Source organism: Bufo gargarizans, chromosome 4 (assembly GCF_014858855.1).
Source record: "Bufo gargarizans isolate SCDJY-AF-19 chromosome 4, ASM1485885v1, whole genome shotgun sequence".
NCBI lineage: Eukaryota > Metazoa > Chordata > Amphibia > Anura > Bufonidae > Bufo > Bufo gargarizans.
Genome location: NC_058083.1, coordinates 48,282,178 through 48,306,256, shown reverse-complemented (window position 1 = coordinate 48,306,256; position 24,079 = coordinate 48,282,178). Strand labels below are relative to the sequence as shown.

Sequence of the window (24,079 nt, the reverse complement as noted above, 5' to 3'; positions counted from 1 at the left end):
TGGCAGTATAGCAGCCTGAGCTGGTGCTAGGTAGCTTACTGTCAAGCGCATGCGGTTACACCTGAGTGTGTGTGTATATATGCACTCTGTATGTTTGGTGTGCACTCTGACATTTCCCTTCACTGTAGCTGCCCGTGGCAACGTTTGGTTTGATGTACATGTGGTGGCAGTGTCTCGGCCTTTTGGCCGGCTCCCAGGACACGTTTGCCACACATGTCGTTGTCATCGGTAACAGCTGCAGTGAGTATTTGTGTGTATTTCTCCTTATGTGGTCTCACTACACTTCCTGGTGTTGGAAGGGTTAATTCCCTTCTGTGTGTGTGTGTACACTGGGTGTGTCTGTGTGGGTGTGACTACTTGGGCCTATAAAGCCTCAGTGTTATCTCCAGTCTGAGGGTTACTTTAGCCATGACTAGCTGGAGTAGCCTCCTGTGTTATTTCACCTGCCAGTGGGGGCCACCCTTGTGGTCATAAGTTTAAGTTTGTGTGATGTTCAGTTTATGTTTTCCTTTATTATTCTGTGCAGCTATGGATCTGGGTTCCTGTGTGTGGATGTGTGTGTACTGAGTTCTACTTGTATTGTTGTGGACTTCACCTTGCCTGCACACGGATCCAGTCAGCAAGGCTGTGGCAGGTGGCTGTAACTAGTGCAGCACCTGCCATATCCATAGGCCTGTATTTGTTCCCCATTCCTTGCAGCTTGGCCAGTGAGACTCCTGTTCCTCCGCGTCCAGAAGGAACAGGTCATCTTACCCTCACTCCTAGTTCAGGGACCGGTCGGAGGGTGAGTAGTGATCCGAGGTTCCTGAGCATGGGCCCTCCTACCTTCAAGGTCGGCCCATGCAGCTAGGAGTTAGGGACGGATTAGGGATGCGTTAGGAGGTGACCTGCTCCCTAATTCTCTCGTCCTGGCCGAGCAGGGGTTTACATCTTCTGGCATCGCACAGCTGAGGATTTTCCCCATCCTCAGCCGTGACGTTATTTGTTAATCGCCAGGACTACGGGATGAACAACATCACTCCACTGCTTCATGTCCTGGAACAGATGCTGGTGAATCTGGCAGGTCAGGGGACTGGAGACATGGTGCCTAGATCTCATGGCCTCCTAATGCTTCTGCCACCTCCAGACTCTGTCATTGTGCCACTCTGTGGTCTTCTCAAGCTACTGCCACCTCCAGACTGTCATTGTGCCACTCTGTGGTCTCCTCATGCTGCTGCCACCTCCAGACTTTGTGATTGTACCACTCTGTGGCCTCCTCATGCTGTTTCCACCTCACCACTATCTCATTGGGCAATTCTGTGGACTTCTCAAGCTGTTCCCACCCTCAACACTTCATGACTAGGCCACTATTTTGTCTTTCGGCCTGGCTGACATCATCATTTATTTGACCCTGTCTGTGTAGCAGCTGTAAGGCCGTATGGTCCCATCAGAATTGGCTTGTGATTTGGTAGCCAAAAGCAGGAGTGGGTACAAAACACAGAAGACATGCAAATATTCCATTCACGTGTTATCTCTGTTTTGGATCCCCTCCTGCGCTTTCCCTTTCCGCTATTGAGATTCCTCATATGATTTTAATAGCGGAAGAAAACGCTTCAGTTTTGTCCCCATTCATTGTCAATGGGGACAAAACTGAACCGAACGAAACGGAATGTACCAGCATGCATTCCGTTCCGTTTGGTTGCTTCCCCATTGTGGACAGAATAACCCTGCAAGCAGCGTTTTTCTGTCCGAAATGTGGTGCAGAGCAAGACAGATTCGTCCTGACACATAACGTAAGTCAATGTGGACGGATCCGTTTTCTCTGACACAATAGAAAACAGATCCTTCCCCATTGTCTTTCAATGGTGTTCATGACAGATCCGTCATGTCTATATAAGACATAATACAACCGGCCAATCATGCAATACGGTGACATATCTGGTCTGCCAACGCCAGAGACAATTCTAGCTAGCAGCTCTGCACTGTGGCCGATATAAGGGGTCCTGAGCAGACCTCCATGATATCCACATGCCGTAATAGGTTGACTTGAGACTCCCCCTTTAAGCTATATATTCCCAAAACCTAGTGTAGTGCCCTGGAGCAAGAGTATTGTGAAGTTTGGACATTTGTGGACATTTGCCCCCAATTTCCCTATGCAAATTTATAAATGTCTTACTTTATTTCACTTGATAAGGTTAACTTACACTATTTATTACAGTTTAACTGCATTTTATATGTATGTTGTGATATATATCCTGTTCATTAACACTGTATTTGTGAGGCTCTGTGGAAAGGGTTAATGAAAACTGAGAGACTGTTAGGACTTTGAATGAGAAGCTGGTAATTTTCCACAATTACCATGAGGTTTAAAGAAGAGCATGTTTTGGAGGGAAAAAGATAGACGTTGTTTACCACCAAACAAGACAGACTGACCTTTTAAATGTCTGATTTTAGCTATGTTGTCATGTCTGGAAACTTGTTTTGTCTGGGAAAACTGTTGTGTCATTGCCATTGAGTATCATTGAAGCTCTAATGTAAGTCTATGACAGACACATTGTTTGTGCTGAGCTTCTCCACTCCACCCCTCCCACTAGAAGGTTCCATTCTAACTAGAAACTGTATATAAGGAGAACAGTCAGAGCCCCTAGTTAGGAAACAGTGCTTGGAAGAGTAGACTCTGCCAGACTACTGAGTGAGCAGGAGAAGACACTGAGATGGGGATACTCTACCAGAGACCCTGGATTACCAGCCTTGGACCAGGGTACCAGCCTCCGGAAAGAGAGAGAAAGGGACTGCTAGCTCAGGCCTTTCCTTAGCATCAAACCCTACTTCTGCCAGGGATGGAAACTGGAGAAGCCAGCCCTATGCCTCGCCTGTATTGTTTTGCACCTGAATTCCTCCAGTAAAGAAGCACCCTGGTTTACTGCAGACCCTGATTCTCCTGACTTATTTCCCATTGGGGTGCACCATGCCTTATCATCCCTTCCGGAGAGCAGCAACATGTGGTGACACCTCAACGGTGTCCGTGGAACCCAATGTAGCGTTGGGGCCAACCCAAACCTGGCCACTGCACAAGCGGATCCTTCTGATCCAACCATGGATTCTAGGACTCAGGATTAATCCTATTTCGGAGTCTGGAAAGACAGGTGACAACTCATGGTTTGGTAATGGCAGCCCTATACATAGTCTCCCAGCTTTCCGAGATGTAGTTGAGAAGAGGATGGAAAAGGAATAAAAAGGATGAGATGGGGCTGTTTAAGAGTCCTTCCATGTAATTAGCGCACAGTTTGATTTCGGGGTAATCAGGTTTGTTTTACAGCTCAGCACATTTGCATTCAAATTTCCTAAGCGAGACCTCAGTGATCAGGACAAAAGGTTACATAAACGGAAGAACGGCGTACTTAGCTGCATTGGCCGAATGCGGGCCTGACATTGGTAAAAAACAGGCCAAGCACAACGATGACAGAGCCAAATCACAAATTAACTTGAGCAATGTTACTCATCTGTAAATGTGGAAATAACAAAGATCCAACTAAGCCTGTCCACTGAACACGTTTCCCACACATCTCCAATAACAGGTTAAAATATCAACAAAGTCTTAATAAAAAAATAAAAGGAAAATTCCTTTCCATTCTTGAATGTTATTTTGAGTTGAGATTGGTTGAAAATTGTTAATATAGTTATCTTGATTTTCATATTCATGATAGACAGTTGGATGTAAATTTACATGATAAAATTCTGCCTACCTACAGTAACCACTAGGGGGAGCTTAGGAGCCAAACGCATACAGATCTATTAGTTAACTCAGAAAATGTATTGTGAATTTCACAGTGGAAAGATTTTTCTGTATCACTAATGAGATGTGATTTGGAACTGATAGGAGGTCAGAAGCATTTGGGATGCAGCTCTTGATCTGACTGGAGAAGTATCTGCAATGCCACACCACATATTATATCTCTGATGTATTTGAGATGTGGTTTGTTACTTTGAAATTTAAGATATACCTTGAAGTAAATGCCAACAATTATCATTCTGTGATTTTTAGATCCCAAATTCTCTACTTATTTATTGCTTGATAGATCTTTATAGCGGTCAGAGTTCCATTTGTCTTTTACAGGGCCCCAAATCCCTTGCAGCCACCCCTAGAGGAAGCTATGGGGCTTTATGCATTTTGTTATGAATTCAATGCAATGAATTCAATGTAAATGTCTGCAATAAGCTCCCCCTAGTGGTGGCTGCAGGCATACAGAATTATATCATGTAACTCTTATGTCTGTGCAGGAGATTCGTTGCTCTAACAGAGAAAGGAAGACCTGACCACTATCAACAACACATGAATCAACATTTATTTTATCATTATGTGTACCCCTCAGTAATACATGTGAATTTATAAAACCATCATTAATTTTTCAAGAGGAGAGTGACCTCTTCATCATTTTCTAGCAGCCTGTAGCGCTCTTTTCCCTGTCTGAAGCCTCTCTGTATATGTTCACAAACCTCCTCAGTTATTAAGAATTCCACCTAGTGTCATACAATACAAAGTAGCCTTGGAGAAGAGGAAGAAAGCAGGGGAGGGGAGAGGAGGGGGATGCTGCTGCAACTTCTCACATCTTTTTTTAAATGAAACAGCATGGGTGCTAGAGGAATCGGGGAGTAGCAGATCTAGTACGCCGCTATTGCTGCCTGAGGAGGAATTGGAAATTATTTTGTGTGTAATTAGGCTCACGATGCACCTCTACCTTCACTGAACCAGTAGGGGGCAGCAGGGGGACATAATGTAGCCTCAAGCAGGAAACCAGCTGAATCCTCCATGTAGTTCCAAGTAAGGACTGGGAAAACTTATTAGAAACCAGTATGACTATAATTGCAGTCCTCATATGGCGTCTCCTAAATGCCAAAACACCTATACAGGTCCTTCTAAAAAAATTAGCATATTGTGATAGAGTTCATTATTTTCTGTAATGTACTGATAAACATTAGACTTTCATATATTTTAGGCTACTTTCACACTAGCGTTCGTCGGTCCGCTCGTGAGCTCCGTTTGAAGGAGCTCACGAGCGGACCCGAACGCAGCCGTCCAGCCCTGATGCAGTCTGAATGGAGCGGATCCGCTCAGACTGCATCAGTCTGGCGGCGTTCAGCCTCCGCTCCGCTCGCCTCCGCACGGACAGGCGGACAGCTGAACGCTGCTTGCAGCGTTCGGGTGTCCGCCTGGCCGTGCGGAGGCGTGCGGATCTGTCCAGACTTACAATGTAAGTCAATGGGGACGGATCCGTTTGAAGATGCCACAATATGGCTCAATCTTCAGGCGGATCCGTCCCCCATTGATTTTACATTGAAAGTCTGGACGGATCCGTCCGAGGCTATTTTCACACTTAGCTTTTATATGCTAAAATAATGCAGACGGATCCGTTCTGAACGGAGCCTCCGTCTGCATTATTATGATCGGATCCGTTCAGAACGGATCCGATCGAACGCTAGTGTGAAAGTAGCTTTAGATTCATTACACACAACTGAAGTAGTTCAAGCCTTTTACTGTTTTAATATTGAGGATTTTGGCATACAGCTCATGAAAACCCAAAATTCCTATCTCAAATAATTAGCATATTGTGATAAAGTTCATTATTTTCTGTAATGTACTGATAAACATTAGACTTTCATATATTTTAGATTCATTACACACAACTGAAGTAGTTCAAGCCTTTTATTGTTTTAATATTGATGATTTTGGCATATAGCTCATGAAAACCCCAAATTCCTATCTAAAAAAATTTGCATATCATGAAAAGGTTCTCTAAACGAGCTATTAACCTAATCATCTGAATCAACTAATTAACTCTAAACACCTGCAAAAGATTCCTGAGGCTTTTAAAAACTCCCAGCCTGGTTCATTACTCAAAACCGCAATCATGGGTAAGACTGCCGACCTGACTGCTGTCCAGAAGGCCATCATTGACACCCTCAAGCAAGAGGGTAAGACACAAAGACATTTCTGACCGAATAGGCTGTTCCCAGAGTGCTGTATCAAGGCACCTCAGTGGGAAGTCTGTGGGAAGGAAAAAGTGTGGCAGAAAACGCTGCACAACGAGAAGAGGTGACCGGACCCTGAGGAAGATTGTGAAGGACCGATTCCAGACCTTGGGGGACCTGCGGAAGCAGTGGACTGAGTCTGGAGTAGAAACATCCAGAGCCACCGTGTACAGGCGTGTGCAGGAAATGGCTACAGGTGCCGCATTCCCCAGAAACAGCGGCAGAAGCGCCTGACCTGGGCTACAGAGAAGCAGCACTGGACTGTTGCATGTCATTCGGAAATCAAGGTGCCAGAGTCTGGAGGAAGACTGGGGAGAGGGAAATGCCAAAATGCCTGAAGTCCAGTGTCAAGTACCCACAGCCAGTGATGGTCTGGGGTGCCATGTCAGCTGCTGGTGTTGGTCCACTGTGTTTTATCAAGGGCAGGGTCAATGCAGCCGCTATCAGGAGATTTTGGAGCACTTCATGCTTCCATCTGCTGAAAAGCTTTATGGAGATGACGATTTCATTTTTCAGCACGACCTGGCACCTGCTCACAGCGCCAAAACCACTGGTAAATGGTTTACTGACCATGGTATTACTGGGCTCAATTGGCCTGCCAACTCTCCTGACCTGAACCCCATAGAGAATCTGTGGGATATTGGGAAGAGAAAGTTGAGAGACGCAAGACCTAACACTCTGGATGAGCTTAAAGGGGTTGTCCAGGTTCAGAGCTGAACCTGGACATCCCTCCATTTTCACCCCGGCAGCCCCCCTGACATGAGCATCGGAGCAGTTCATGCTCCGATGCTCTCCTTTGCCCTGCGCTAAATCGCGCAGGGCAAAGGCATTTTTCTGAGTTCCGGTGACGTACCGGGCTCTCTATGGGGCTGACAGGCAGCCCGGTGACGTCACCGGCACTGATGGGCGGGATTTGGCTCTGCCCTAGCCAGTAAAACGGCTAGGGCAGAGCTAAAGCCCGCCCCTCAGAGCCGGTGACGTCACCGAACACACTGCTGGGCGGAAGTTACCGCCCGGCAGTGTGTTAATGAAAACACAAGAGCCTGTGCCCTGCGCGATCTAGCGCAGGGCACGGGAGCGCATCGGAGCATGAGATGCTCCGATGCCAGGCTCAGGAGGGCTGCCGGGGTGAAAATAAGGGTATGTCCGGGTTCAGCTCTGAACCCGGACAACCCCTTTAAGGCCGCTATCGAAGCATCCTGGGCCTCCATAACACCTCAGCAGTGCCACAGGCTGATTGCCTCCATGCCACGCCGCATTGAAGCAGTCATTTCTGCAAAAGGATTCCCGACCAAGTATTGAGTCCATAACTGAACATAATTATTTGAAGGTTGACGTTTTTTGTATTAAAAACACTTTATTTTTATTGGTCGGATGAAATATGCTAATTTCTTTAGATAGGAAATTTGGGTTTTCATGAGCTGTATGCCAAAATCATCAATATTTTAACAATAAAAGGCTTGAACTACTTCAGTTGGTGTGTAATGAATCTAAAATATATGAAAGTCTAATGTTTATCAGTACATTACAGAAAATAATGAACTTTATCACAATATGCTAATTTTTTTAGAAGGACCTGTATATACAGATATATCGCCCCCTCATGTCTCATTGATGTTCAGGAGTCTGGGAAAGGTGTATGATACCCTTTGCGTGAAGATTTTAACTTTTTACCCCATGTAGTGACACTTACTGTATTCTTCATCATTGAGTGACCTCCTAATGCCTGATGTTTAAAGAGAGGGGTAAAAATGACATCTTCACTTCTTATATCTAATAAACCTTCCAACTCGTAACTTTTCCACCATTTTGTTACTGTACCATAGACATAAAGTTGGAGAAAGAGGGCTCGTCTTATTTTGGTTTAATCCACGTTTTGATAACCTGCACAGAGATGTGCTGCGATGATAGCAACCAAGGTACCAGAACATGGCCTTATGTCAATGGGATGGGACGGGAACCTTCTGTCTTGGGTGGTTAGGAGTGTGAGGTGGCGTAAAGCAGCTCCTCCTCGTGTCATGGAATACACATTGACTCCAACATATGTACTGTATAGCATAAAGAAACAACCTGTTAGAGGTTTACATGAAATGGCGGAAGACAACTGACTTTCAGGTAACCTGATCTCTCACATCCTGCAGGACCCATTAATGAGGAATGCAAGAAAAGGAAAAAACATGGATTCTTCAAATGTTTGCAATACTTATCAAACCATACATGTGCACTTTTTGCACTGGAGCTGGACTTTAAGGTGCTGTCAGGGGAATATGTCAAATGACTGCAAACTCAGATTGTTCAATAGTGACCTTCATGTTTCATGATCTCAAATATCCATATTTCATGCTTTTCCAGGAGCAATGAGCCGTTCTCTCTCTTAAAGCTGCCATAAGAGTGGGATACCGCTAACCAGCTGCAGCCATTTACAGGAACATCTGCTTTGTGTAGATCACTTACATCAAACTCAAGTTCCAAAGCGATGTTCCGTCTTTGACTGCCAAGACACAGAACAGAGTCACACCAGACTCCACCCTGGGAACTTTTGTATCAGTGAGACCCTCCAAATGATGGATTACGTTCTCAAGTCAGGTCTGTGTAGTCTTGTGCAGCACAATTTATGACTAAGAAGATAAGACCTGATTATGTCCACTTAGAACTATTCCAGAAAGTAGTCACTTTGGGGCCAAACTGGCTGAGACCATGGATTCCTGGTTATAGATCTCCGTCGCTTGGTTGTCATGATTACACCCCATTATTTGATAAGGGAATGCGTTTATATTGCTAAGTACACTCTTAAAAACACTGTCAGACTGTCCATTGCTGTCACTATTAAAGAGTTATTAATACTTGAGAAGACAATTGCTCATCTACTGTAAACTGCTTCTATTACTTGCCATGAAATGAGAACATCATATTTAGGGTTATTTGATCAGTAATCCCTATAAACATCGTCTTCTCAGGAAAGTAGAGGGTCAATCATATGTCAAAAATATGACCCCAACTGGAAATTCTTGTGTTTTAAAAGGATAGCGCACAATATGGCAGAGAGGTAAAGTAGAATTCACAGAAAGGACATACACCCGTCCGGGGGAACTATAATCGAAAGTGGTAAATACTTCTTGGGCTCACTGAAAGACCACTATTCTAAAACATAACCTTTAATTCATAAATTAAAACCAATTCACATTAAAACCCATAATATGCAATAGAGAAAAAATTTATTAAAAAAATAAAGCAAAGTTCTATTCCGATCTTATATGGTTGTAGGTAGGTATAGTAGACATACCAATCGTATAAGGTATAGGGCAATGTCCCTATTGATGTCCCTATCTCTGCCGCCCTGCCTACAAACAGAATAGCCACCCCGATAGGGGCGATCCCGTATCTCGTGCATCCTAATAACCCTAAGATAGCCCTGATACGGGGATATATTCCAGCAGTATGGAATATTGGCCTTAAATATAAACCTGGACTGCTATAAGTTGCCAAAAATAACAAACAGACTTTGTGCCCCAAGTGAGGTGACAAGAACCACCCAATAATGTAAAACAAAGGAAAAATATAGTGATATAAATAAAATGGAACAAAAAATTAAAAAGTTAATACAAAAAAGTCCTTAAACAGACCCGACGCGTTTCGCCTAGTTGATTTCAGGCTCCTGGGGGGACATTCAAACACCTGAGGAGCCTGAAATCAACTAGGTGAAATCCGTAGGGACTGTTTAAAGGGAACCTGTCACCGGGATTTTGGGTATAGAGCTGAGGACATGGGTTGCTAGATGGCCGCTAGCACATCCGCAATACCCAGTCCCCATAGCTCTGTGTTCTTTTATTGTGTAAAAAAAACAATTTGATACATATGCAAATTAACCTGAGATGAGTCCTGTATGTGAGACGAGTCAGGGACAGGACTCATCTCAGGTTAATTTGCATATGTATCAAATAGTTTTTTTTACACAATAAAAGCACACAGAGCTATGGGGACTGGGTATTGCGGATGTGCTAGCGGCGATCTAGCAGCCCATGTCCTCAGCTCTATACACATAATCCTGGTGACAGGTTCCCTTTAATGACATTTTTTTGTATTTAATTTTTTATTTTTTATTTTTTGTTCCATTTTCTTTATATCACTATATTTTTCCTTTGTTGTACATTATTGGGTGGTTCTTGTCACCTCACTTGGGGCACAAAGTCTGTTTGTTATTTTTGGCAACTTATAGCAGTCCAGGGTTATATTTAAGGCCAATATTCCATACTGCTGGAATATACCCCCTGTTTTAGGGCTATCTTAGGGTTATTAGGAGGCACGAGACACGGGATCGCCCCTATCGGGGTGGCTATTCCATTTGTAGGCAGGGCGGCAGAGATAGGGACATCAATAGAGACATTGCCCTACACCTTATACGATTGGTATCTCTACTATACCTACCTACAACCATATTAGATCGGAATAGAACTTTGCTTTATTTTTTTATCTATTTTTTCTTTATTGTATATTATGGGTGAATTTGTTTTAATTTATGAATTAAAGGTTATGTTTTAGAATAGTGGTCTTCCAGGTTATGTTTTAGAATAGTGGTCTTCTAGAAAGGGTAAAGTAACATTGTGCTTTTCACCATCAATGGTCTATGATGGTGTTTTCCACAGATAGGCTTTATGCCATGTCAGCTAGACCTAACATAAAACTGTTTCCCAGTGATGGACAGTGATGGCCAGTTCACAGTGTTCGCCGACGAACACATGCAATCTGCCATCTTTATTCCCAAGCCCGGCTATGCAGAGGTAAGTCCTTACCTGTGCCTGTGCCGCGAGCCGCGAGCCGCTCTGAAACACATGCGGTCTCCATAAAACATTTGTAGCACATGTGGGGTATTATTATATGTAGAAACTGACCTGTTTATGTATAAAAAAGTTGGACCAGTTAACATGACTGGAAGATTTTGGCCGACAAATTATTGTCTCTTTACTTCCCTTTGTCTTACTTTATTTGCTGATTTATCACTACTGTGGAGGGTATGAGGGTATAAATAAAAAAAAATAATGAGATCTAACTTGTGTGATTGTCCAGAAGGTGCCAAGACCTTAACCGGTCTCATCTTGTCTTAATCTTCGGGGGGAAAAATGAATTTCTGTGGGGGTAAAAAAAGCTTGACTATATTCCAAGCCCCAGATGCATCCAAGATTTCCATGTCATATATTTCCAGTTTATAACAGATGCTTCGAGGGGAGGAGATACGTTATCCGATCATCGGTGATGGATGCACTAGACACACAATGGTTCATTCAGGACCTGATATCTCGGGATAATAAATTGCCATTGACAAGAAATTCTTTCATTTGCTCTGAGAAATGCATATTCTGTGATTTATCGCTGACAAAACTCATTACGCATATAAATTAAGAGTCACAGAACCAACTCTTTAATTTGATGAAATGTACAATACAAGTATGGAGACCTTCTTTTCTTTGAATGTCTTTAAAAGCTCCTGGAGGTAGAAATGTGTGGATGTATTGGGACATCTACACATTCCACCTCCAGGAACTTTTATGATGTCTCTTTCTAAATCCAAGCATTAACATGGAGTTGGTCCACCTTTTGCTCTTCTTGGAAAGCTTTCTACAAGAATTGTTTCCTATTCATCTAGCAGTCCTCCAGCAGTCCTCCAATAATCATGTTGGACAAGAGGGCCTGGCTCACAATTTTCTTTCTGGTTTATCCAAAAGATGTTGGATGGGGTTGAGATCAGGGCACTGTGCAGCCATTCAAGTTCTTCCACATGAAACTCCCCCAACCATGTCTTTATGGAGTTTGCCGAAGAACCCCCCGATAGCGTTATCCCTCCTCCATCGAACGTTACAGTTGGCACAATGCAGTCAGGCAGGTAATGTTCTCCTGGCATTCGCCAAACCTAGACTCGTCTATCAGACCACCAGATAGAGAAGTGTCATCCATCACTCCACAAAGGACGTTTCCACTGCTCCAGAGTCCAGTGGCGCTGTGCTTTACATCACTCCATCCGACACTTGGCATTGTGCTTGTTGATGTAAGGCTTGCATGTGACTGCTTGGCTGTGGAAACACATGTCATGAAGCTCCTGGCAGTTTTTGTGCTGATTCTAATGGTGGATAAGGTTTGGACTCAGAACATTGTTGACTTTTATTCACTATGCTCCCCAGCACTCGGTGACCCCGCTCTGTAACTTTACATGGTCCCCACCTCATGGCTACTGTGGCAATTTATATTACATACTCTGTTTATTTTATTTTCTGATGTAGTCTCTAAGTCATGATACTTCACATTACCAAAAGATCTATGTTTCATATCTCACCTGGCTTCGGAGTCACTCTATGCTCTTCCTGGTGCTCCATGAAAACTGGCCAGCCACAAAATGATGGCTGCTCATTGACATGTTCACCAACATTAAAACATTTTGCACTCCAGGAATGATGGCCCCCAAAATGTCCACTTGTCCAGTTCACAGGACTGTTGGCAAGTACATATGTGCTGATGACATCACTTATGCTTTCTTGGAACTTACTGTCCTTGTGCCTGCTTCTCTCTCTGAATCCTAATATTCCTAATCATCGCTCTTGGGCCCCGATGCAAAATCTGTAACTGGGTCCCCAACCTACCAGATCCCACTTATAATACTTTGGACGTCTTACATGGCTGACGAGGTTCTCGTAGTGAGCATGCATTTGTAGAGAGTGTACACCCACTAAACATCGTAATGCCACATGGGGTAGGCGGCATGGTCAGATGTTCATGATCCTTTGAAGCTGTCACTATTTTATTTGGCTTAGTAGGGCCATGATGGGAGTTGTAGTTCTTCATCTGCTGGCATGTCTGCTCTGTGGTGAGAGAAATGTTGAGGAAACTAAGAATTTCATCCACTATCTCATCATTAAAGGTTGTAACCCTGGTCACACATGGAGTTCTGCTCATTTTCAGCCGCCTCTCTGCCGAAACGTTTGAACAAATGATTGTGTAATTTGTTTTCTCTCTGACGTGGCCGAGGAGTTGATATAAAGTGCAAACTAATAATGCAGTAACATCAAAGCCAAGAACATATTAAGTCATGATTAATAAAAGAAACGGCCAAGATGCAGGGTTGCTGCTACAAAGTCATGGATCTCCTCCTGCCAGGGGTGATGTTCTCCTGTTTTTTTTCTATAAGTTGTCGTTTCACATACTGTAAATCTTGAATTAATGGTCCTATAGATTTAATAGCGTCCTCATGGGTGAATGATGTGATTCAGTGCAGGGTTCAGGGAAGAAATGTGGTCTCTGCTGGAGCACTGTACTTCTCTGCTCTGGAACACATATGTACCTGGCTGGTGTTTTGCTTCAAGAACTTGAGAGCATGATACTGTTTATATTATAGGTTTAATCTGATTTAGAGGTCTCCTTTATTTGGAAACTTTGCTTATATAAGGTGGATCTGCTACAATTAACACTTGAGAAGAAGATTCTATAAACAACCATTGGTTTGGTGCTGGTTGGAGTGGGATGAGGAGTCTGAGGAATCTTCTAGTTCTTCACCCTCCTGCAAGGTACATTCTGAGGTTATGGTCAGAATAGTCCGCAATTGATTGCAAGTATGACGAAGGAACAGTAGCATAGTGAGAAACTGAGCCATCACTGGAAAAATGGTCAGGGTGCAGGAATACATGGAGGATGAGATGAAGATGTAGAGGATGGGCCAGGGGTAAGAGACAGGTGAAGGACAACAGGTACCAAGTATAAAATCCAAGAGAGAGACAAAAGCAGAATCCAGTAATGAACCCAACATCAGGATCATAGTCAGGGACAAGGATGAACCATAATCTGAAGTCAACAGGTCTACGAGAGCTTCCCTTTTTATCATGGTGCCTGAATTTCCTGATCTGAATCCTAACTCTTATTATGAAGTTGTGCTGTTGGTGGTGGGCTCAGGCATAGTGTTTGCACAAGACCCCCATAACTTCATGCTACCTTTCTGGTAAGCTGTATACCTTGTACAGTGTATACAGTGTGGAGTCTACCAATACAGGAAGAAGGTGAGGGGGACAGGACGTGTTTCTTAGAATAAAATTCAGATAGTATAAGAATAAGGTAGAACACAACCCCAGAGCAGAGAGTGATTATGGCTGACCCCCACCAATCTGATAGTTATCCCCTAGCCCTGGGATAGGGAATAACTTGTACGTACCGGAATACCTCTTTAAACTATAATAGTGTATTTATGGTGCCAAGTTAATGATAATGTTTTGACTGCAATACCCTGTCTGGCCACTGGGTGTGCTGTTAACAGAGAACACATCCAAGAGCAACTCTGTGCACCAAGCAGATCATTCAGGAAGGTGTACTACAATTCTCTATAGCACCACCTAGTGTTCGAAAAATTACATGTAGGTATTTCTATTTTCTGAGCCAAACGATACCTGGTTACAATGGTGCGGTGTTCATTAGTTGTTCCCCGGGATGGTGCAATGAAGACATTGCATTTTTTGTGGGTCACACATGGAACTGCACAATCTGGTATCTGATACGTGTCCAGAAGGGTAGGAGCGATACACGATGCAGGAATGAGGTTACGCAGATACATGCAATTTACTAAATGTACTTATTGTGTCTCAAATGTTAAGATCTCTGCTTGTTATCAGTGAATGAGAAGAATCTTGTTTACATCCAGACCTTATATGCCTCACTAGTGAGAGAGTGTAACAGTCATGTACAGTCCTGACAATCCTCTGTGAACACATCAGCAGTAATTTGGTACAATGTATCGGTGCAGGTGGAGTCTGGGCGCTTTATCTAGGGGAAAGCGAGGCGAAACGCGCGTCGGGGTTGGTGTTCCCTCCTGGTTCCTGGTCTGTATTTTTCTCTTATGCTACTTTTGCACTAATTGTTGGAATTAGAGAATGGAGAAATAAATTGACTCCAGACCTTGTGATGAAGTTCAATAACAGCTTTACTTTCAATAAACGTTTCTCCAACAGTTTGAGGCTTGGTCTTGGTTCCCAGCAGGCTTTAGCATTAACTCTGGCAGGTAAACAAACTCTACTCTGCTACATCTGTTGCTCTCTGGGTCTGCTGTGCTGACAGGCTGACTGAATAACTTGGCTTTAGCTGTCTGCTGCAACTTCTCTCTTTGTAGTCTGACTCTAGCTTAATCCAGGGAACTTTTCCTCCTGGCTTCAGAGGCTCCAAGCTGTGGCCTCCACATCCAGCAGAGCTGAAGGTGCTCTGGCTGGCTTGCTGGGCATGGACACGTCCAACGGCGACGTGCCCAGCCCTTGCTTCCTTCCCCTAGCAGGGGGTAAGCTAGACTGAAGTCTAACTAACTAGTCCCCTCCCCTTCTTAGAGGGAGGGTTAGGATGGAAAGAAGGGTTCCATTCTCTCTAACTGTAGCACTGCCATGCTCGATGCCACCTTCTGGTGAACCAGGTAAATAACACTTTAACATAACAGTTACCAACATTAGAAATGCACAGTGTTTAGGACCTGAAATAAATATACATGATGACACGAGGTTAACCAATAGGGGGTGCAGTAATGGTAATGCCACTTTGGGGCGTTACACCTTCAAGCTTTATAATTGCAGGTAATTAAAAATTTTGCATAGCCACTGAGCTATTCAATAAAATGTGTCTGTATAGCGCCACCTGCTGTCTGTTCTTTTTTTCTTATTTCTCTCACTGAGGTGGACGCACATACTCAGTTCTATCCTTCGTCTGCCAACAGCCATATGTACCGTTAGAAGCTGTGACAGTTACAGTAAGAGAGAGCTGAAGCAGAAAGGACACACTCCCAGAGCTGTGATAGGGAGAAAGCTGTAGCAGAAAGGACACACTCCCAGAGCTGTGATAGGGAGACAGCTGCAGCAGAAAAGACATGACCCCTGAGCTGTGATAGGGAAAGAGCTGCAGCAGAAAGAACACCTCCCCTGAGCTGTGATAGGGAGAGAGCTGCAGCAGAAAGGACACTCCCCCCTGAGCTGTGATAGGGAGAGAGCTGCAGCAGAATGGACATGCCCCCTGAGCTGTGATAGGGAGATGCTATGGCAGAAAGAACACACCCCCTGAGCTGTGATAGGGAGAGAGAGGCAGCAGAAAGGACACCCCCCCCTGATAAAGGACACACCTACTGAAAACATACACGCCCCTTGAGCTGTCAGCTTGATATAAATCCAGCAGAGCAATGAATGGGTAGATCTCTGGATCCATGTCAGGTACAGGGTGGGTTCTAGTTTTGTTAGAAAGAGGTCATCAGGTAATGTATGATGTCTGATTTTCATATTATTTTTTTTTACATAAGTCATAGGATCACCCCTTTAAATTACATAAATCTATATACCCCCCCCCCCACCCGCCGCTCTTAAATCAGCAGTCTGTACTCTGCCGTTCCATATTGTTTCGCTCACTTATCACAATTTCGACATTACTACAGAGCAGCTGAAGGAAACTTCTGGGTTTTGCTCTCGGCAATAAACATAACAGAAGACGAAGGCCCCTGTGGCCTGTAAATCACGGTGAGTGACGCCCCATTAACTGCTAATGAAGTATTAATGGGCTGGGAGCTTCCAATGAGAACCTGCAGATAAACCGCCTGCCCTGAAACCATCAACTATGAAGACCCAAAACCACGAGGAACGCCATGATGTCACCTCCCAAGGCTTCCAGCCAGACCATCTATAACACCTGGACCATCAGCTGAGACCGTCACATACATCCTACAGACAAGGGAGAAAAGAAGGAACTAAATGTGCTGAGGTTGATTACCTTAGTCTGAATCATTTCAAGGGGTTGTCCATTTTTTTGTTGATTACCTTAGTCTGAATCATTTTAAGGGCTCGTTCATTTTTGGACACCTGTCTACTGGTTGCGTCTGGTACTGCAGCCCGGCCTCATTAAATTGATTAGGTCTGCAGTACCACACATAACCTGTACATAGGAGTGGCGCTGTTTTTAGAAACTCCCATGAACTCAAGGTTCTTCAAAATTTAAATTTAAGTCATCAACAAATAAGACTCGACAACAGTTTTTTTTTCTTGCAGATATTTGCCCATAGAAGTTGTCAGTTTCACAGCTTTGCACAATAGTAGTCAGCCGGACTAGAAGAATCCTTAATTTGGCGCCCGCGTCACATCACCCTGGTTCCAACTTTTGCCCTAAGTGGTTCCATTCCAAAAACATGCTCCGCGCCCCTCCCAACCGCCAAACACCCGGAGAAACACCCAGACGTTCCATGTTTTGTCACTTTGTTACCATGCAGATCTTTGTGCTGCTCCCAGCGATTACTCACCATGTTATCACTGGTCACACCCCAGATTAATGGCTGCAGAGTGGGGCTGTGATGGGTGTAATACCGCCATATACACTACAAGGGCGTGCAATGCGTCACCACACGGCAGAACTGGGACTTCTTGTCATTAAGGGTGCATTTACACCAACTGATTATCTGACCAATATCTGTCCAATCAGACCAATTGTTGGTGAGTATAACAAAGGATCTGCGTGTGTAAGCGGCTGTCTGATGGAGGCGCTATAACAGGACTCAGCACCCATGATGTCCACTCTACATGGTACCCTCACTCATTATACTGATGGGGGGGGGGGGGTTAGAGTGATTAGTGATTAGCCCTGACATTACACTGCAAATGTGCCCACCACACAGTTCAAGGCACAATGTCCACTGCAAATAACAAGGAAAGATACAGTACCCCCATAACAGTGCCAGTCATAGTTCACCATAACAGTGCCAGTCATAGTGCTCCATAACAGTGCCAGTCATAGTGCTCCATAACAGTGCCAGTCATAGTGCTCCATAACAGTGCCAGTCCTAGTGCTTTATAACATTGCTCATCACAGTGTCCCCATAACAGTGCCAGTCATAGTTTACCATAACAGTACTTATCACAGTGTCCCCATAACAGTGCCAGTCATAGTGCTTTATAACAGTGCCAGTCATAGTTCTCCATAACAGTGCTCATCACAGTGTCCACATAGTAGTGCCAGTCATAGTTCACCATAACAGTACTTATCAGTGTCCCCATAACAGTGCCGGTCCTAGTGCTTTATAACAGTGCCAGTCATAGTGCTCCATAACAGTGCTTATCACAGTGTCCCCATAACAGTGCCAGTCCTAGTGCTTTATAACAGTGTCAGTCATAGTGCTCCTGTCACGGCTGAGGATGGGGGAAACCCTCAGCCGTGTGATGCCAGGTGTTGTAATGGCTACTCGGCCATGAGAACAGGATAGGGAGCAGGTCACCTCCTACAGCGTCCTTACCCCTAGGAGGACCCATGCGCAGGAACCTCGGAGCCCTGTCTTACCCTCCGCAGATCCCTGAGCTAGGAGCTGGGTAAGACGACCTACTCCTCCTTGGCACAGAGGAGCAGGAGTCTCAATGGCCAAGCTGTTGGGAAAAGGGGGACATGAACAGCCTCACGGGAATGGCAGGCGAACACCAAGTTCCACCAACCTGCCACAGCCCTGCTGACTGGATCCCTGAGCAGACAGGAATCCAGAACCATGAGCTGCACCAAATACACAGGAAGGTCCCAACAGAATATAACATACAACATAAACACACAGGCAAACTTAAACATAAACTTAGACCTGAACATAGACCTATGACCACAGTGGTGGCTCTCACTGGCAGATAGCAACACAGGAGGCTGCTCCAGCTAGCAAGGCTGAAGCAACCTACTGAGCCATGCAAAAGGCCCAGGCTATATAGGCCAAGAAGCCACACCCAACGGAAGGACACACCCAGTGACACAACACACACACTGGGAAGGGAGTTAACCCTTCCAGCACCACAGGAAAGGGAAAACACCACTTAAAGGGGAAGTGCACACAATACATACTACACAGAGTGCACACAGACAAACAACAGTGCATAAATACACACGCACCTAACAGAAAGGTTGTTAGGCGCAACCGCATGCAAATACAGCAAGCTGCCTAGCCACGCTCAGGCTGCTGCTGCACATACACATGAGACAAACAGTTGCCCGCAGCAACCACAAGTTAGGCCACACGCCAGCGGCCCTCACCTGTGGTTTAAACCCACACGAAACCGCAGGCAACCGCATGCGGTTAGAGAGTCACGGTCATAGCCATGGCCGTGACAGCTCCATAGCAGTACTTATCACAGTGTCCCCATAGCAGTGCCAGTCATAGGGCTTCATAACAGTGCTTATCAGCCCGGCAGTGTGTTATTGTAAACAAAAGAGCCCGTGCCCTGCGCGATCTAGTGCAGGTCAAGGGAGTGCATCGGACCATGAGATGCCCCGATGCTAACATCAGGGGGGCTGCCTGGGTGAAATTATGGGTATGTCCGGGTTCAGCTCTGAACCCAGACAACCCCTTTACGTCGTAATGACCACAATGAGGTTTAAATCTAGATACACAGCTCAGCAGGGTGTATCACATATGATATTCTGAGATACACAGCAATGAAGACTGTATCACACAAGATATGATTAGGTACACTAGCTTAGCTAACAGTACCTCAATCACACATGACAGGCTTAGATACTTTTGCTCAGAAGCACGCTATCCCAGAAAATTATAATGAAATTCAGAAATATTACATGATGGGGGATGTAGTAGTTTTAATAATTTAACCATAACTTAGCAACGCCCCGGTCACTATCCCTGTAATATATTAAGAGTCGTCACGTCCCCTCCAGGTCTGACTAATAACACTGTATGAGGGTATCACCAGTAAAATCCAGAAAACCCGGATTACTACTGCAGCAATATCCCCATCGTCTGTGCTCCGGAGGTGCCTCTACTCAGTGGAAACGAGAAATCACACATTTTGCTCCATAAAAATAAGAAGGAACAGCTGCAGATCACACCAACCCTCCTCCATTATAACTGAAACCCATTATGTGCAGATGTAGCAGAAATGACTGTGTCCTTGAACTGTTCCATTGAGTTTAAGAGCACCAGTCTGTAGGATCAAGCCTTTCAGAGCAGGCATACTGTCTAGTAGGGTTGATACTGCTGATTAAAATGATACCTGTCTTGTGGAAATCGGCTGCAGCGTTCCAGAGAAAAAGGACTTTTATTCTTTAGGCTCCGAGGGGGTGGGGCCAGCACTGGAAAGCGGAGGAGCTGAGGTTCACCAAAGGGCTGGCTCCGCCCCTCAGTGTGCCGAAGCTCTCATTAGCTGAGAATAAAAGTCATTTTTTTCTTGGGAAGGCCCCTGCCAATTTTCAAAACACAGATACCGTTTTAATCAGCAGGTTTAATCATACCAGGCAGTATGCCTGGTTTAACAGGGGAGGTCCTGTAGACAGGTGCCCTTTAAGTTAAATTAGTCAGTTACCTGCACTGCATTCCTCAAAAAATATTACAATATGACCATGAGTCATGCCTGATATCAAGTACAGCTCTGCTACATCTGCACCATTACACATCGGGCCTCTGGTATCTACAACAGAGCTTATACCTAGCTCACAGTATATTTTGCTTGCTTTGGTATTCTGAGTTGCCTAGCAACCACCTGACTTCCTGTCTTGGTGACCACCAATTCAGTACATGTCGTGTAAATAAGGTCTTCTCCAGGCGACAGAAGCTTGATCACTAGCATCACCTTTTGGATGGAGATCCTATAAGCCAATATCTGGCCCCAGAACAAAGGTGTGGGAAATCAGCCAGAGCCAGAATCGCTTCCATAAGAAGGACACACTTATCTGCAGACAGTGGTTTCGGGGGTTTTGCCCCTTGTCAGTGCAGACCAGGTTACCTTTTCCCAGGGAGAACAGGCAGTCTTATAAGACTTCTTATGCCAACCTGGCACTGTTAACGATTACTCCAGAACTATGTCAATGGCCTCTCATCAAGCTAAACCACATATCTTGGACTCTTCGCTATAGCTGACCACAGGGTCCTCCAAAGAATCCACATAACAGCCCAGCACTAACTATGCAATTCCCTGCAGCGCCACCTCAGGTAAAATGAAGCATTACATGGTTCCCATTAATATATATGGGCTGTTCGTTCCTCGCCCATAGGTATGGAATCCATCAGAAAAAACTGCTTCTCTAATGACCTATGGTGCCCATGTATGACTTAATACAAATGTGTAATACTCCCATGTAGAGGACACCTTAGGCTGTAGCTGGTTGTTATGATTTTGGGAAAAACCCCTCTCCAATATTGTGTTTGCCTAGCAAAGGGCTGGCTGGTTATAAGAATATGACTTTACCACCACCACAATCATACATGGTCATCACAATAAGGAAGTGTGGTCATCATGAAAATCACTTGTTCTCATTGGGATACCCACATTTGGTCATCATGACAATCAGATATGGTCATCATGACAGTCACATGTGGTCATCACAACCGTTACATTTGGTCATCATGGCAATCCTATGTGGTCTCCACAATAATCACATGTGGTCATTATGATCATCAGGGATGGTCACTGTGACAATCACTTGTGGTCATCGTGACGATTATCCCTGTTAACTGCAACAATCACCTGTGGTCATTATGTCCGCCAGTAATATGAGGAAATAATGCAATATACATTTAATTTCACTGGTTGGAACCAGCTGATAAACGTGTCACATTCTCCATGGTATCTGGGGGTCTTACCTGCCAAGATGAACACTCCAACAAGGATAAGAAAGACCAGTAAGTAGAGACCGACCACTGCGTACTTCAGAGCTGCGATAGACCCCAGCTGTCCACACCGGCGGGATTTCCTTCCATTTCCTGGACCTGAACATGAAGAAAAGGTGTTTTTGATCATATTTTTGGGAAGGTTGGTCAGACAGAACTATAATGGTCTAAGTATTGTGACCCAAGGGAAAATGGAAAGGTTAGATGCCCTAAAGAACCAAAAAATGTCAGCCTGATGTCTTACAACCATGTCCCATTCTCCCAATCCAATTGCCAACAAACTGATCGTGTTGATGGAGTTCAATCAACATGATGAGCTAAAAAAAATGCAATCAGTAGTCAGCCGTATACAAAGTGGTACTATGTTTGACATTGGTCCATAGGTTCATTTCAAAACATGTATGGAATTTTTTGAAATTTCTCATCTATAGCTTCATCTACCAACCATATTAGATACTTTGGAAATTATAGTCATCTCCAATGAAACAGGGTCCAATGTGAGTTTAACTATACAATGTGCCATTGGTATGTAAAGTCATCCAAACAACCCATCAACTGATCTTTAATACGCCAAAAGTAAAAATGCATTAAAGTGGTATTCTGTTTTGGACAATATTTTTCCAGAAGACTACCCGAGGAAAACTGATCACAAGTTATCCTACTGCTGGGAGCGCCAGTGATCAGCTATAATCAGTGGAGAAACCTGGCTACCGTATATTCAGTATTCAGTTTCCCTGCAGTGCCACCACTAAGGAAGTGAGCAATTACATGGTGCCCATTAAAAGTAATGAGCCATCAAAGGTGCATTGGGTTCTCCAGAACAAGAGTTATTTTGATAATAGAGGTGGGCCCCAAACACCAGACCAACCTTCATCTACAAGCTCTTTAAGCAATGATTTTTCTTCAGCTACGATGCTTCTTCTTTAGCTACGATGCTAAGAACTCATATGCCCATTCCATTTTTGGGATCTGGCCATTTGCTGGATCAGAACCATGGATGTTGTTCAGCTCTGCTTAGTATGCCTCCATATAATAAAATCTAAACTACAGTATCACATAAGCGGTTGTGCCTATACCCTGAAGGGTAGATTTCTTCATCTGTGGTTCATTATCAAATAATGAAAACCCCAAAAAGTTTAACTTTAAACGTGTGGTGTAAATGGATGACTCCGCTATTGTTATGACTCGCTTTAATTAAATAATGCTGCTGAATATTCTGATACAGGAAATAAAATATCATTAGCAAGTCAAATGCCGTCTCTCTCCGTTCCTCGCTCTCGGTTCTTAATAGATGGGCCAACCTATGAAACGCGTCGAGTTAAAGCGAAAACCAAAAGACCACAAAAGGGAAACAGATGTAAAGCCCAGAAAAACCTCAATAAACTGTGGCTGGTATGTATTTCCAATTTTAATCTACAAAAGATGTACAGGATTCAACCTAAAATAGATGAAGCCACCTTCCATGGAAGCACCATACATTACATGAGTGTAATGTATGATCTCCAACCAACCTGCTGACAAAATCACATGACCTCCCAATTACAGAGACCTCTGTGTGCACTCCCCACATGACTCCTGTGGTCAACCCATACGCAGGGAAAATCTCTAAGCATATATGCCAAAAGTAAAGCCCATGAGCAGCGGCGTACATAGAGAAGTAAGGGCCCCTTAGCAAGGATCAAACCAGCCCCCCCACACAGGACAGAAGGGTTTCTGCCTAAACCCTTTTCAATGACCCTTGGGCCGTTTTTCCACTGCCTCATTTGCTAAAAGTTGTTCCTTTAGAGGGTAGAGTCCTGACCAAGTTTTCACCTTCAGTAGAAGAGGAGATAATCCCAACTAAGACTGGGCCCCCTCTTGCTCTGGGGCCCATAACAGTCGCATGGTCTGCCGCTATGATAGTTACACCCCTGCCCATGAGATACCTCATCCATGGCCCCATCAAAAAAAAAATATATATACAGTATACTATACAGTATAGGTACACAAAATTCTGCCTACCAAAAGACCACTGTTTTGGCATCAGTTAGGCCAATAGGGGTGGACAGACCAGTTCAGACATGCACACCGAACATGGTAAGAACACAGCCCAGCCATGGAGAGGTGTCCATAACAGCCATGAGCAGCCATCAGGGCTGCTCAAAAGTTTGTGCGGGAGGGGACTTGCATCAGGGGGAGACAACCGGTGATCGAGCAGATTAGCCTCTGTGACCTCCATGATCAGAGCAGGAAGAGGAAGGTGAAAACAATTGGTTGAATATGTTCAGGTTCCTGTCACATGCTGCTGGGTAATGATGGATCCTGGAGAGGTGAGTAACCCACTGGACATCAGGTATGAATTAACACCTTCACTGTTTTAGACTGCCAGGCATAGTGATGTTGACCTTTTCACTACTTTTGACCACAAGGTATAGTGATGTTAGCCCTTTCATTACTCCAGTC

General features: G+C 44.4%; 1 protein-coding gene across 1 annotated transcript in view; it reads right to left on the bottom strand.

Annotated features, from left to right (window-relative positions):
• SCARA5 (scavenger receptor class A member 5) overlaps window positions 1-24,079 on the bottom strand; it is a 252,915-nt gene that overhangs the window by 187,818 nt on the left and 41,018 nt on the right. The window contains exon 3 of the mRNA XM_044289598.1: window positions 21,611-21,736. Coding sequence (XP_044145533.1) covers window positions 21,611-21,736 — 126 coding nt within the window. The remainder of the gene's footprint in view (window positions 1-21,610; window positions 21,737-24,079) is intronic.